The sequence below is a fragment of the Neolamprologus multifasciatus genome, chromosome 20 (assembly GCF_963576455.1).
Source record: "Neolamprologus multifasciatus chromosome 20, fNeoMul1.2, whole genome shotgun sequence".
NCBI classification, from domain to species: domain Eukaryota; kingdom Metazoa; phylum Chordata; class Actinopteri; order Cichliformes; family Cichlidae; genus Neolamprologus; species Neolamprologus multifasciatus.
Genome location: NC_140458.1, coordinates 8,698,036 through 8,713,648, shown reverse-complemented (window position 1 = coordinate 8,713,648; position 15,613 = coordinate 8,698,036). Strand labels below are relative to the sequence as shown.

The following is a 15,613-nucleotide window of genomic DNA, read 5'->3' as shown; positions in this document are numbered from 1 at the left end:
ATGCCTTAGTGGATTTTGAGCAGTGTTTAGGGTCCAGCCCTGGCGCAACTTCAACTTTGACACTGATTCTTGAACATTGTTCTCAAGAATCTGCTGACATTGACTGGAATCCATGCAACCCTCAACTTTACCAAGATTCCCAGTCCTTGCATTGGCCACACAGCCCCACAGCATGATGGAACCGCCACCAAATTTTACTGTGGGTAGCAAGTCTTTCTCTTGGAATGCTGTGGTCTTTTTCCACCATGCATACCGCGTCTTGTTATGCCCAAATAACTCAGTTTTAGTTTCATCAGGCCACAGCACCTTATTCCAAAATGAAGCTGGCTTGTCCAAATGTGCTTAATCATACCTGAAGCGACTCTGTTTGTGGCATGTGCGCAGAAAAGGCTTCCTCTGCATCACTCTCCCATACAGCATCTCCTTATGCAAAGTGCGCTGAATAGTTGAACGATGCACAGTGACACCATCTGCAGCAAGATAATGTTGCAGGTCTTTGGAGCTGGTGTGTGGGTTGACTATGACTGTTCTCACCATCCTTCACCTCTGCTTATGTAAGATTTTTCTTGACCTGTCACTTCTGGCCTTAACTAGAACTGTCCCTGTGGTCTTCCATTTCCTCACTGTGTTCCTCACAATGGAAACTGACAGCTGAAATCTCCGAGATAGCTTTTTGTATCTTTCCCCTAAACCAGCGGTCCCCAACCCCCGGGCCTCAGACCGGTACCGTGAGTCGTTTGGTACCGGGCCGCGAGAGTTGAGGCTCAGGTGTGAAATGTATAATTTTCAGGGTTTTTATCGATTTTCAGCGTTATTTTGTTGTTTTTATCATTTACTCTGTTTTCCTTAGTCTTTTCACGTGTGTTATGAATAAATGTTCTTTTTTTCGGTACCGGTACTAGTTTTATTTTGTTGTATTTATCCGCGACACCTTAAAGGCCGGTCCATGAAAATATTGTCGGGCATAAACTGGTCCATGGCTCAAAAAAGGTTATGGACCGCTGCCCTAAACCATGATGTTGAACAATCTTTGTTTTCAGGTCATTTGAGAGTTGTTTTGAGGCTCCCATGTAGCCACTCGAGAGAGAAGATGCAAAGAGGAGAAAAACTTGCAATTGGCCACCCTAAATACCCTTTGTCATGACTGGATTTACCTGTGTATGTAGGTCAAGGGTCAATGAGCTTACCAAACAAATTCTATGTTTCAATAATTAGTGCTAAAGGTATTCAAATCAATAAAAACAACAAGGGTGCCCAAATTTATGCACCTGCCTAATTTAGTTTAAGTAACTATTGCACACTTTCTGTAAATCCTATAAATTTCATTTCACTTCTCAAATAGCATTGTGTTCGTCTGCTATATGATATATTTAAATGAAATTGCTGATCCAAACAACCAATGATTTATGAAGCAAAAACATGAAAATTATCAGGGGTGCCCAAACTTTTGCATACCACTGTATCTGTTGTGCGACAGAGCCCATCCAATAAGCTTGTACTTAGTTTTTTTATTTACAAGTCAGGTCAAAGTTTATTTCTACAGCACATTTAAAACAAGCTCAGCTCACCAACGTGCTACACAGACGTTAAAAAAGCCATTAGAAGCTATTTCAATGATATACTGAGAGGTTCAAACTTGACATTAAGGGTACTGGGGAGCTTATCAAATGCTGTCTTTGTGGGAGGAAGACCGTGTTTTAAAGTGAATTAGTGACTGAGCAGGTTGTTCTGTTGCATCGATCACTTTGGAGCTTAGCTCTGTGAATGTCTAAGAGCAGTAGTAGGTTTGTAATGTAGCATCAGGGCTCTGGAAGGATTTTAGGGCTGCTCAAGAGGGTGGCGCCAAACCAGCGAGACTCTTAAAACAAGTAATAAAAATTTAAACCAGCCTTGAGGCTTAGGAGACCACCTTCTCTACCAAATATGGTCACCTCTGGCTGTGAGGAATCAACGTTGAGTGGAGGGCGGCCAGAATACTAACACTTATGCTTCAAAAGTGAAGTCCAGAAGTTTTCTTTATGGGTTTTAGTATGTCGTTAAAAACATTTTTTTCCAGAGTTCCTTCTTCTTCTTAGGCTGAGTTTCCTTTTCCATGCAGGTGGGCACACATGCAGAAGTATATATACTTTTTTTTTAATCTGGCTGAATGGCAGACGCATAGTTGGTCCATTTATGTGTCGCAACAAATCAGAGAGCACGCTGACGTCCGCGCGGGGCCTCCTGCTCGCCCTGTAATGATCAAATGTGCGTCACTCAGCCTCAATAGAAACTGCCACATTCCTGCAAGGCCTAAATTGTAATACTGCAATGAAAGATGAAAGCCTTTCTGTGCAGGAGCGTGCCAGAAAAAAATCTCTCTCATGCGTATGATTTAATGAAGCTGCCCGCTGAGCAGCATGTACTTCGCTGTGAACCTCCAGCTTCTGTTCGTACACAGTGTCGTATGAAATCTGACGTTTCCTTTGTGTTGAGTCCCCACATGGAACAGTCGCAAATTGTTGGAACAAGAATGCTTCAATTCTGTTTTATTTCAGATTGTCATCGACATCACTAGTCTGATTTAATCCTGCTTTAATCAGTTCAGCAGCTGTGCTAATGTGATTGATCATTTGAAAAACTTGAACAATCAGCCTTTGATCAACAAAGGAGCTGAAACTGGGCCTTAGTACACCAAGGCAAATATTACATTAGCAATAATCCATGAATAGCTGTAGGTTTTATCTCTGTTTTAGATCAACTTCATGTGGTTTTATTTTTAATAAAAAGTTTCGTTTTAAGTTTAGACCAGACTTTGACAGCTTAATTTTTGCAAATTATGCTACTTTATATATTCTTAACAATATTTCACCTGGGTTGATGTTAGTTGACAGACTTTGGAGTTTGTGATTTTTTTTACACTTAAATATTTGATTGAATAAAATCAGTTTAATTATATTTTAATAACACTGTACTTGTTTTAAATCCTTCTTAACGCCACAATATTAAAATGCTTCGACTCTAACGTTGCAGTAAGAACCAGCGATACATTACAATTTTGTAGTAAACAAATAAAATTATGTTTGCATCTGTGTGAAGTTTTGAAATGAAACGTGATAAATGCTAACAGAAATTATTTTCTGTCCAGGAAAAATTTGAAATGTAGTAATTGTTTTAACTTTAGTGGAGAAAAGGTCTTTAAACTGTGGATGAGAAATTGCTTCCAGGTTAACCTGCTCAGCTAACTACATGATAACTTAAGCTCCAGCTTTGAATTCTGCTCCTTTATTCTTTCCAGATGTGGAGGCTTTTGCTAAAGCCATGGAGACGGAGACAAAGTCTGATCAGGACGGCGACTCCAAAGACAAGAAAGACGACGATGAAGACATGAGTCTGGACTGAGCGCTCTTTTAAGAAATATTATTATTTAATGTATTTATTTTGCTGCTTAGCTGCCGTTTTATTCTCGCCACACCTCAAGGGTAAAGATTGTGGTTGATGTAGTAGAAAGTGTGACTCCCAGCTGATAGTGCTGTGTTGAATTAATATCTACTGATGTAACTGGGTGAACATGTACTACACCTGCATGTCAGCTACTAGCCTATCCTGTCCAAACATGAGGGAACAGTAAAAATAATAGAAACACTTGTTAGTGTCTGACTGTTTTTGTTTTAGTAGCCAAGAAGACAAGTCAAACATAATTTTTCAGTGTCTTAAAATATATTTTAAAAACATTCATTTTACAGAACAGTGTAAACACACAATGATCATCCAACAATTCGACAACAACCGTACATTTTCTGCACATCTGTTATTTTGAACACTTTTTTTTTTTTCAAATTTAATCACATCAGGCAAACACAATAAACTGAATCACCATTAAGTAAGAAGACCGATTATCTTTCCCAGACAAGACCAACATTTAAAGATCAACCACAGAAAGACAAAGAAATGTCACTTCGATCATTAACAATTTCACTGCCGCTGTGATTTCAGGCACTTTTTGTCTGTACTTGTCCAAATTTGACGCGTTTCTACCGTCCGGTTCATCTATTCATGGAGTCACAATGAAAACACCACAATCTTCCAGTGATGATCGCTACGGCGTCTTTGGGTTTGACTTTACAAAAGATTAACGGCTCAGTCGCACTAGAGTAAAATAGGTTGACAACCTCCGATGTTCAACTTTTGGAGAGAGGTTCGGCGCGCTACACCCTCAACATCTGGGCCACCGCTTTCAACTGCAGGTCACCTTTTCTAAAGAAGCAAGTCTCTAAATTTAGACTCGCTTGAGGTTTGCAAATAATTCCTGTCTCACTGGTAAACACACAGACTGATTGCAACATGTTGGCAGAGTCATTTTGCACCAGTGAGTGGAACAGGACACGCACATCACATCCTTTAAATCTACGCGATCCTGGCTGGACTCTGAATATAAATAGTTCATGTGAATTTTTGTGTAGATCCAACAGATGGCATCAGATTTGTGATTTTTGCCAATTTAATCACAGTTAATTCCCACATTATCACAAACTGATTGCATGTAATTGACATCATTCATTTGCTAACAGACTGCTTGCAACTCAGTTTCTTTGAAGACGGAAACTGAGTGTCTGCAAGCCTGAAAAATGTCTTTGACATAACGTTCAAGGTCATTTTACATAGTTTGTTCCAACCTTTTTTCCATAGTGTGACTGCACCATAAAAGAAAAGAAAAAGTAAGAATTCCTGAGAATTAAAGATAACTAACCAGTGCATTTTACAAAACATATCCCTGGGTAATGACACGAAACAAAAACAACAAGAGGAAAAAAAAATGTTTACTATAAATAAGAAACTTCCATCATCCTGTTTCTCTGCATGTGACACCACAGCACAGTGGAAATACTGGATACAAGCACGACCAACACCAAAGTCAGAACACAGAGCTGCCACAGGAGTCTGATGTTATCTTACTATTCGTGGTAAATACGAGAGTTTGGCTGGATAATTATGAGACGTACAGTACAAATATCGAATGGACGTAAACAAATTAAAGGCCACTTCTCCCCGAAAAGATGTTTCCCACTTACGATCTACAGTGTCATGTTTCAGGCTCATTGCTAAAAATGCTTCAGTGTCACAGTGGGTTTACAAGGCATTCAAAAAAGAAAAAAGAAATCAGCGATATGTCTTTTACAATAAATACTATACAGGCTGTATAGTAACAAGAAAGGTGCACATGAGTTTTTTCTTTTTTACAAACACACACACATCACAGCGTACCTTTACATAGACGTTAAAACAGGGTGGCATCCTAAAAACCCACAAGAAACCAAAATAAAAGCACCATTAATGTGCTCAGTGAACATCTCTAACATAGAGCTCATGACTGGATCAACATGAGAACGTCACACCTACAAAAAGACATTCAGGGAGAGAAACACACGCCATCAAGTCTGAGTGTAACCTAGTTAATGTACAGTGACAATAAATAGTACCACAAGTATTTATTTCAAACACCACAGCTTATAAACTGGTCGACACGCCGCACGTGTGCACGTCCCACTCCGCCACGTCCGGTCTAACCTTGCTGTACCAGCCTTCGGTAGTGCGGCATGACCTTGCTCTCGGGGAGATATAGTCCCATCTCCAAGGCAACCAGTACCGGGAACTCCAGAGGAATCAGTTCGCGTCTGTTTATGCGGAAACGCTCCTCCAGCTTCTGCTCATCCATGGAGAGAAAAAAAACAGAGGAAGAAACAGGTGGTGATGATGATGATTTGTCCAGTTGCTGTCCATGCCGACAGTTGACTTAAATGATCTGTGATATCTTTTTCTTTTTTTTTGTTATTAAATAGACCTACACCATGAAGCAGGACTCCATATTATTAAGCTAACTTCAGGTTCAACCCTGAGTTTTCTTTAGTGTTATGAAGGTGGTTCATTGTCATGGTAACTTATTTTTAAGCATATTTTGTTCAACATAAGAGTTCAGCATGTAAGAAACCACCAATTACTGACCAATCAGATCTCTAACAAACAGTTTGCGGACCTCAGTGCACAGCTTTAGATCTCTTTCTGTTGAGCATCAATCAAAAAACAGATTTATTCCTCGCCTTTCCTCCTGTTGGATGCATATTTTATAAGCATCGACACAGTGATGCGTTCCTAAAACAGTGACACTGAGACAGTTTCAGCACTGTTCTCTCAGATCAAATAGAAAGACAGGATTCAAACTAGCCTCATTGAAAAATTCATATAAAAGGTCAGTAAGTGCAAGATTTAGTTGCCCTATTTCACAGTATTATGGTTCACAGAAAGATAAGTGTTTTAAAATGACCTTCTGCTAACAGGAAAAATTAGGAGCCTATGTTTGAACTGAGGTCTGATCTTCCATGAAAGGCGCCACCATTTTCCAAAGAACTTTTTGGCTGGTAGGCGTAGATTTTGTACGTACTGATCTTGGGAATAACAGTAAGACGTGAGCCAAACATGTAACACTGAGAACAGGGTTAAACCTAAAGTTACTTCAACAATTCTGCCTCCACAGTCGAGACTTAGTTTGCCGACTTTACACCGAATAAGGTTTTAAAAAAATTTTTGAGAGCAGTGCACGTTTCTTCATTTTTTTTTAAGTTTAATGGCACTACATGCCTGTTATTACACCAAACCAGTGAAAAGTTCTTGGGTCCAGCTGACTGGACCCGCAGGCCCGTTCACCACCTGTGAAGTAAATGTAGTGAACTGAGCCTTCACTAATGATTAGTTTCTTCTTACAGTTAAAAATGACAATAAAAGTCATAACACTGATGTTTTCAGCTGCTATCCACAGCTAGCTTACATTAATAAAAAGTTAAACTGAAAGCTGCCAGTATGCAGACCACGATTATTACAGTTGACTTAAAACTCACTATTATAAAACATTTTCGTTAACTCAAATGAAAATTAAGAGTTTAGAAAAACTAAGTGAAAGAAAATCGACAGGTTTTAATCTTTTTTGAGACTGCAGATGTTCTGCAGAGCTGAGTTTATATTATTGTAAAAACTGTTCTGTTTCTCCCAACTGTTGGCCCTGAAGAATACACTGCATTATACGATTGTGGGTCAGTTAAAGTCTGGTTTTAGCACTACACTGCACACTAGTTACCGCTCTCGTATGAGCGCGAAGAGAAAGGTAGGTAGTTACATTTAAACACATCCTGTTTTGTTTTCTGAGTGGAAACTTTACTCACATCAATCAGCTGTTTAACTTCTGGCTTTCTCAGATCGCTGCTGATCTTTGCAGCCAGCAGCACGCACGCCGCCGCCACCAGCTTCCTGTTCTGCTTGTTGAGGCGTCCCTGCAGCACCAGCTTCTCAAAGTAAACAAAAGCCATTGCTATGGTCACCGGCTGGAGGCCGCACTCCTCGCTCACGGCCCTCATCTCTCTCTTCAGGCTAGAGGAGGTGAGAAGTCACAGTCATCAGTTTTCTAAGAAGGGCTTATTGTGTGTACACTCTGAACCAGATTACAGACCAAGGCCAAATCTTTAAAAGGCTCAAAATCAGAGAGGAATGTGAGAAATCTGCACCTTCTTATCTTGCTCAGTGTTAGTTTAATGTGGGGAAACTTCTCCTTGAAAGTCTCATTCATGTCCTTCTTCAGGTCAGATGGTTTCACGTATTCAATGACCGTCGTCTGCAGAGATGGAAAAACAAAACCGCCGTGTCAATATGGAACAGCCAGGAATAACAGCCGCAGTAAAGCGTTTCAGCTTTGCTTGTGTTGATAAGGACTGCTTCACCAGCACACTCATGCTGGAGGTCAGAGACGAGTGACGCAGTCAGCTGAGGAACAATAAAATCATGTGAGCTGGAGATAAAGGGTTTATTTACTCTTCAACATGACTGCAGAACTGCTTTACAACAATTTACAAGGCAAATGAAATTGGCCTGTCCTGATTTCTGAAACAAAGCAGGACAGATGGGGCGAGACAAAGAACCAGGGAAACTCAGAGAAACTCGGTCACAGAGGACATGGAGAAAAGTTCACACCTGCTGTAGAAAACATGGTCACTGTAAGCCTGAGGACACATAACAGAGCAGAGAGTGAGAGGACGGGAGCTTTTCCATCACAATCGTCTACACTTTGAGCTTTTGTACGACTCAACAAGCTCATTTTAAGACTATCAAAGAAGCCCTGTTGTGCTTTTTTTGACTGTCATACATTTACCGTCATATTAAACTTCCAGCAGCCAAGCTACTTTAGAGACTAAAATGAAAGGGTGGGGTTATTTATGACCTGTGAGTGTTTATCATCATGTCTCCACTCACATGAAAAAAACCTTTAACATGAATCTGTGCAGTCCTGTCAGTATAACATCTGCCCTTATATATAAAATTAAATGTGGGTCATTCAATTAAAAAAACAGAATAAGATGAAAATCAGCTGACCCTCTCAGAATCACTCATCTGACTCCAAGTGGGGGTCATTTCATACATTCATTAATACTTTTTCCTGGAAACTACTGAAAATTAAAATAAATAAATAATTCAAGGTGCATGATATTTTACCCAATGTTATTATAAGTCTGGTGTTACTTTTGCTAATAGCAACTTAATATCTGTGATGCTGAGAACAGAAACAAGCATTGGTACCCTGGATGTTTGATCTGGTTTCTAATAATTTACTGAAGAACACTTTAAAAAGTGCATTTTGGGTAGACTTTCAGGGTCATCTCATGGGATTGATAATTGGTCAATAATAGGTTATGTCACATGAAATGTCTTCTTTTTACCTACACTTTAGTGTCAGGTTGATCTCCTAGTCGTGATTCCCTCTGTGTTGGTATAATTAGACAACGTCATTGTTTTTTTTTGCTTTGAAAATTTTCATGTAGATATCTACTGTACTTATGAAGTCATGGGGCTCAAATATACTTAAAAAAAGGTAAATTTAAAAAAAGCCAAATCTCAACCACTCTGTGTCTAATCTGAGGGCCTGAAACTCTGCAACTATATTATGAAGGTAGCGTTTTGCATGCTTCAGTGAATATATTAACTCTATTAAAATATCAGAATTTTTTTCCAGACATGACATTTTTTTAAAAAAATATGTAACACTGTGTACAATAACGGCACACAGCGTCATGGAAAACCAGAGGAACAGCCGTGCCTTGAATCATTTCTCATTGTATATATTTTTCATTACTTTCCAGCCAAGATTAATAACAAATTCATCAACTGAGCCCCACCTGGATCCAAGTTTATTTATGTAGCTATTTGCAGAAGTCATCTCTTGTTAGAAACTAACAGGCGGGTTAGCTTCTATAGCTAGCAGCATGTACAGTGTTTGCTCTGGGTGTGGCGGTGCTGAATGAAACTGCACAAAAACATTTGAGCAGCCTCCTGCAAACACAATCCACTGCTGCAACAATCCCATTTCAAGTTTGTGGGTGTGAAATGACTTGTGGCAGACTGGAATCTGATACAAAAACACAAGGGAAACTATTTTGGGGTTTTTTATATCCTCTGATGCTTTTTTTTGAAGTAAGAAATGCTTTGGGAGACTTCTGCAGACATCTGGGAGTTTTGGATTGAGTCGTAAAAACAAACGTGCATACAAACATTTACTTTTCTGTGTTGTCATTCTGTCTTTGCTCCACTGTTACTTTCCATGTCTGCAGTCTTTTGTATTGCATTTGTGGAAAGGTTTATTAGTAACCTGGTTATCCATTCACATGGCAGAGAAAGCACCTCCTTCAAGGACAAACCTCACTGTAAAATCAGGTTTCTCTCATCCCCAGCAATACAGATACAGAGTTAAACATTTAACAGCCTCAGCTCCAGTCAGCATTTGCTCTCGTTTGTAACTGCTATGAGGTTATCAGCTGAACATTTTTAGATTTTGGACCTTTTAGTTTCTGTCACATGCTGCAGATAATTTAATTGAACAAGGTGGCGTATGCTCAGAAGGTTTTTTATATGATGTCCAAGGGAGAGAATATCTCTAGTTTGCTAAAACAGGCACTCAGCTCAGGCTGTGAGCACAGAAGCCTTGGAACTCCTCTGGGAACTTACTTTTAAGCATTATCTAAAGTTCCTATAATTTCAGTGGGGATAGGGACATAAAAATGCAATTATAACTATCACAGGTCTAAGCTGATTAAAAAAAGAAACGCTTAAAAAGTTTTTATAAGCGTTTTTTTCCTCCTGGGACTCCTACAGCCAAATTTGCAGAGAATTCTTCAAAGATTTCCAATATTAACACCTCTGGCCCACCCACCAGAGGAAGGACAGCCAATAAGAATGAAGATGTCTTAAAGGGAAGCAGGAGGGGTGGTAAATGCTTTATTTCAGAGTGGATGAACTGAGGTCTGGTATAAAACACAAAATGTGAATGAGACATGGATGCTATTTCCTCAGTTAAAATTAGTTGAGTTTTGATGGCAAAAACAACACCACAGACAAACCAATGATGAACGAATACCACCTCTATTATTAACCTGTGTTTTGGTGTTTATAAGTTAGCTGGTAAGATGAGAAAAAAAACCCCCAAGTTTCTTTTTGTTTTGCTTGGTTTCATCTGCTGCGATCTGATAAATAACTCCCCAACTAGCTGATAATGAAAGTAAGAGCTGCAGCCTCGCTCACCACGTATGATGCAAATATGAGAACCCGCTTGTGTCTCCCGCAGGGCCACTGAGGGTCACTGAGCAGGTTGGGGTCATATTCCACCACCTCCTCCACATCTGAAATCAAACACAAACAGAAATGAGTGAATAATTACGGCTCCGGTCAGTTAGGATCAAGATGCAGGCACACATCTGTAAGCTTCATACATGGGTCCTGTGCCGCGCTGTTGTTCAGACGAGCAGGGGTGAAGCCCTTCTGCCCGTTGCCTCGGAAACGTGACTGAGGGGTCTGGGCTGTGCAGTTATCTGGTGGACCGCTGCTGCTGCTGCCACTGCTCTTTTGTCTCACCAAGGCATTGGTTGGATAAAGAAACTGAGCGTAGGACACCGTCTGAGGAATAACGAGACAGTCAAGTATCTACCTTTTCATCAGTATATTTAGTTACAATAAAAACAAACAAACACAAAGAAACCAAACAACAATCTGCTCGTCCAATCCCCCCCCAAAAAAGGGCAATCCAGTTTTGACAAACTCTGAATATACTGCACAGATGAGCAAAGTACAGCTCAAGGATAGAAGCCGCCTGCAAATCATCACAGTTTGGTCCCCGACATGCACTCCCACTCCCACTCCCAAAATTACATAAATAAATGAAATAAATTAAAAATCAATACAAGGCAGCACTATGTTCATGAATCCCGAGGCAACTGACTGTAATGACTCTGACCTGATATTTATTCAGGTTTAACAGCTAGAGCGCTCATTTACTTAAGCATAAAACTGATTTTTATGTTTATCAAATATCCAGAATTAGCAGTAAACATGCACTGTGCTTATATGCATGGTCAACCAATATAAGCTCATTTTGAGTCAGGCAAAATTCTTCAGATTAAAACACAAAGTTGCAGCCCTTTTTTTCCATATGGAGGAAAAAAACATTCTTTATGTGCAGGAAACACTTTCACCCAGAAAGAATAACCTGATATGTCTACCAGTTTCATGGAGTTTAACATAATTCAGTTGTCATCTTAATGACTTCATCGTAGTTAATAAAGTGTTCTGGAAAATAAAAATGGTGATCTAGTGATCTACTCAATGTCTGGTATGTTTTTAATATAGTGCACAAGTCTTCAGTGGCAAGTTACAGTGTGCTAGTCTCAGATGAGTATGAGTCACAGCACAAGCAGAGCTTCAATCGTGTGTATACTGTAGGTATCGCAGTACATCAGGCTGGCACTCACCTTTCCACAGGCACCCATCTCCACACCTTCCAGAGAAGGAAGCAAATCAGCAGCCACCACCGAGGAGAGTCTTTGCCTCTGAGCCTCCAGCTTAGGGTCACTGTTCACGAAAAGACACATTTATGTGACCGTTCCACCCACTCCTGCACACTCGCTGCCCTTTCGAGAATGATATGGATCAAACAGGAGGAGGATGGAAACATAAAAGTGAAGGATGGGTGCTCTCTGCTTGGGATGGTGCTTTCTTTGTACCTGATATTTGAACTCTCTCCATAGGGCAGCACTGAGAAAGCAGCGTAAAGCGACCGCTTGGCACAAATCAGCATGATCCTGCAGGACACAACAAGTACAGGCAGACAAAACAGATGGTGTGTCAGTCTACAAGCAACAGCTACAGTCACCACTACTCTGCAGCTACACGAACACTCATCAGCTGCAGCGACGGCAAAATCAGTCACACAGCCGCTTCTGTGCTTGTCAGTACTAAAGCTACACAGCTCTCGACAACAACCTAAAGCAGGAGGAGGGAACCATTACATTCAAGTCACAGAGGTATTCCTAAAATCTGGATCACAGACCGTTTTTTCAGGGCATAAAAACCACAGGTATGCCAATACTGTGAGCGTTTTCTTCGCTTTAATAACATCAACTCTGTAAATATTCAATTAATATTTTAAAGAGGACGTGTTCTGCTCATTTCCAGCTCCATATTTTGTCCTTAGGCTCTACTAGAGCGCTTTGTGCGATTCACAGTTGAAAATAATCCCTATTTATCTTACTGAAACAAGCTGATTTAGCTCCCTGTGAGACAGCATTCTTCTGAATGGTTGCCCCTAGTAAATGAGAGTGTTTGAAAGGCAAGATCCATGTGAGTAGAGAGATATCTGCTCTCAGTGACATCACATAGAGCCAGCATTGGGAAAAAATGACTGAAACATGTATTGGTAGTCTGAAGCCTAAGCCTTTGGCTAATAGACCCACACTTATATACTTTGCGAGTCCATAACTCTGAATATTGGTGATTTTCTTTCTATTTTACAGCTGGTTATGAGGGAGTCAGGTGGGAGCCACTGATTGATTTTCAGTGGAATGATTTTCAGCTGCCACCTTTCCCGCATGATGATTTGACCTTTGAGAGGTTCACCCTAAAAACAGTATCTAAAGTTTTCTCCAGTGAAATATGAGAAAACAGATAAAACATCCAACGCACGGCTTGTTTCTGTTATTCTACATTACACAAATCTTTATATTTATACATATACATATAACTAGAGCGGTTCTGCTCTTGACATTATAATATCCCAAGATATCGATGCTCAAACTTTAACAGACCTTAAATGTGTTTTTCAGCCATCTTTGGTACAATATGAGGGTTGCAGAAACATTAAGGCGACCTAAAAAGTGCCATTTTGACCAACTTCTATGTATTTTGGGGCTTGTAACTCAGATTAGCTGATTCTGTGTTTCTTCTTATATATAGTGCATAAACCTCTGTGCAACTCGAATGTATTGGTAATACACAAGAGGCTGAAACTACAGCTGGATTCATTCAAACCAGGAACAGGCAACCAGCAAACACAGTAAACACTCACGAGGACTCCTCTGTGCTGACAGAAATGCAGACAAACAGACTGAACTACTGAGCAGCACCACAACCAGTATGTACTAAAAACAGCTCCCCACAAAAAAACCATCAATAACATACAGTCAGCAGCCACTGCCAACACTCAGCTGTAAACACGCAGCCCGGCTGACCCTCGGAGAGATACCAAATCTCTTGTGGGGGGGGGGGGGACAGTATTACAACACTGACTTCTATTAGTGCTAATTACCTTATGGTATAAACTCTAAATGAGAGCTTCCTTCAGCTCAGGAAGTAACACGCAATGTGTGTCTGCCTCAAACTGAAACAGAAAGCCAAACCTGTGGGACAGTTTGGGATTGTCATTGGTTTGCACGCACCAGCAGAAAACACTGAACACACATATATATGCATGTGGGGATGGATATGAAGTAGACAGTGGATGTTGGATGGCAAATGGGGAGTAAGATAATCGATTAAAAAAATAATTATTTAACATGTTTACAGACAGAATATTTCTTTTTTCGCTGTTGTGGTCAACCAGCTGCCAGCAGTGTGGCATTTCATTTCCCTGGCCCCCTCTGGGTTACCTTACTGTTGGTGTAATGGGGTGTTAAATTTCCACACTGCGCCTCTTTTGGCTTTTGCTAAGCTTCCAGGGGTGATTAAATTCACTGTAGCAATCGCAACTCTGCAGCTGTATCCCTGTTATTCCTCTGCAGCTTGTGCATCAGATAAGCAGCTTATTACAGAGGAGTACAACGCTGCTATATTTAAGGCCTATTTAAAAATTAAACAGACAGATTTTTCTGTATTTTTTTTTTTCATTCCTCTGCTAAGATCTGGGTGGAAATATGTGTATAAACACTGCTCTGAGACTCACCTGGATCCTCGGGTATCGTACTGCCTCATACTCTTGATGAAGTGGACTTTCTTTGGCACTTTGGGTCCCGGTGAGCCAGAGACATTCCTCAGCCTGATGAAAACACCACTTTAATTAATAATGCTTTCGCAACATTACCCAAACAAAGAGTGTGCACGTGTTAGGACTTTCACTGTAATCACAAATCTCTTTGCCTTATAGGTTTGGAGGTAAAGCCGAATTATTTGGAGTATTTTCACCACAGAGTGATAACAAATGTGCTTTATTTCATGTACTGAGCCATTTCACGTTATTTGTTCTATTGAAATTTAAAAATTACCTTTAGACTTTTACTTATTCTGTTCCTCTTCGTATTACATATAGCTTTTAATGCAGACTTCTGTTGCGATTATGATTATATTATATTCACACTTTATATTTTATATACATATACATTAAAAAAAAATAATGGGTTCCTTTATTTTACTTCAGCTTCTGTTTTGTCATGTCATATGTTTTGTTGATTGTTTTTGTCTGACGTAGCAAAGGAATTCCCCAACTTCTGACATGAATAGAGAACATGTTACATTATCGTTTTAACATTTAGACCTACTGATAGCTAATAATACCGAAAATGCTGGAACCCATTAAAATCAAAGTGACTTCCCCTGAAGATACCAGCTGGTGCCGTCTCTTGCGGAAGTCAGTAGCCCCGTTTAAAGGCCCAAAGTACCGTTTGTTGACACATAAATCACTAATGTGCTCACCTCTGCCGTGAATCCAGAGAATTACCGGCACCGACGGGACTGAGCGCGGCGGGCGTTGACTTGACACGGGAGCAGTGCGGGTGTCCGGTCGGGACGGGAGAAAGAGGAGTGTCTGGGGTTAGCGTCTCGGCCGCACTGGTACTATCCAAAAATACCTCGTTAGCTCCAACAGCACCTGGCCCGGACATTACCAAAGAAGGTCCACCCGGACCGACCACCCCTGGGAAACTGGAGGATGAGCCACTACCGCTTGCGGCGAGGTCTGTCACCTGGGCGACCGGTCCTTGACTATCCAACGGCTGGGGCACAACAGCGGCACCGCAGTCTCTGTCCCTGGGTCGGGGCTCCTCAGCGGCTTTCTGGTCGGCATTTCCATCGCTAGGTTGACACTGGGGTCGTCCGTCGAGTGAGATATTACTGAGAAACAGCAGAGCAGCCTGTCTTCGCCGGGAGTCCTTCGCTTTCCTGCGCTGGTCTTGGTGAGTCTTTGCCGATTTACTGCCGGTGGACTGTAGACCGCAGAGAGCGGTCGCCATTCTAGTTTGAAATGTGGCAGTTGGACGAAAAGGCAAAGCGAAACCGGTATAAG

At 40.7% G+C, this 15,613-nt stretch overlaps 2 protein-coding genes across 3 annotated transcripts in view; one reads left to right on the top strand and one right to left on the bottom strand.

Moving 5' to 3' along the window:
- LOC146494364 (proteasomal ubiquitin receptor ADRM1-like) overlaps window positions 1–5,190 on the top strand; it is a 20,472-nt gene extending 15,282 nt beyond the window's left edge. The window contains exon 10 of the mRNA XM_085146593.1: window positions 3,275–5,190. Coding sequence (XP_085002719.1) covers window positions 3,275–3,378 — 104 coding nt within the window. The 3' untranslated portion in view covers window positions 3,379–5,190. The remainder of the gene's footprint in view (window positions 1–3,274) is intronic.
- On the bottom strand, window positions 3,675–15,613 carry cables2a (Cdk5 and Abl enzyme substrate 2a). 2 transcript variants are annotated; one of them, XM_085146591.1, is made up of 9 exons: window positions 15,025–15,612; window positions 14,279–14,371; window positions 12,066–12,143; window positions 11,814–11,913; window positions 10,779–10,962; window positions 10,591–10,688; window positions 7,530–7,636; window positions 7,191–7,395; window positions 3,675–5,680 (listed from the first exon to the last, which is right to left on the bottom strand). In XM_085146591.1, exons 1-9 carry the CDS (start codon window positions 15,558–15,560, stop codon window positions 5,540–5,542), a joined length of 1,542 nt encoding a protein of 513 aa, XP_085002717.1. In that variant the 5' UTR covers window positions 15,561–15,612; the 3' UTR covers window positions 3,675–5,539. The 2 variants fall into 2 exon arrangements, with proteins under 2 accessions (XP_085002717.1, XP_085002718.1); XM_085146592.1 differs by lacking the exon at window positions 12,066–12,143 and having other exon boundaries at window positions 15,025–15,613.

Bases quoted from the DNA above. Each gene is read 5' to 3' on its own strand.
- cables2a (XM_085146591.1), bottom strand. From the start codon at position 15,560: ATGGCGACCGCTCTCTGCGGTCTACAGTCCACCGGCAGTAAATCGGCA. The intron at 11,914-12,065 runs GTACAAAGAAAG...TTTCGTGAACAG, and splicing joins GGAGAGAGTTCAAATATCAG to TGACCCTAAGCTGGAGGCTC. The intron at 10,689-10,778 runs GTATGAAGCTTA...GTTTGATTTCAG, and splicing joins CAGCGCGGCACAGGACCCAT to ATGTGGAGGAGGTGGTGGAA.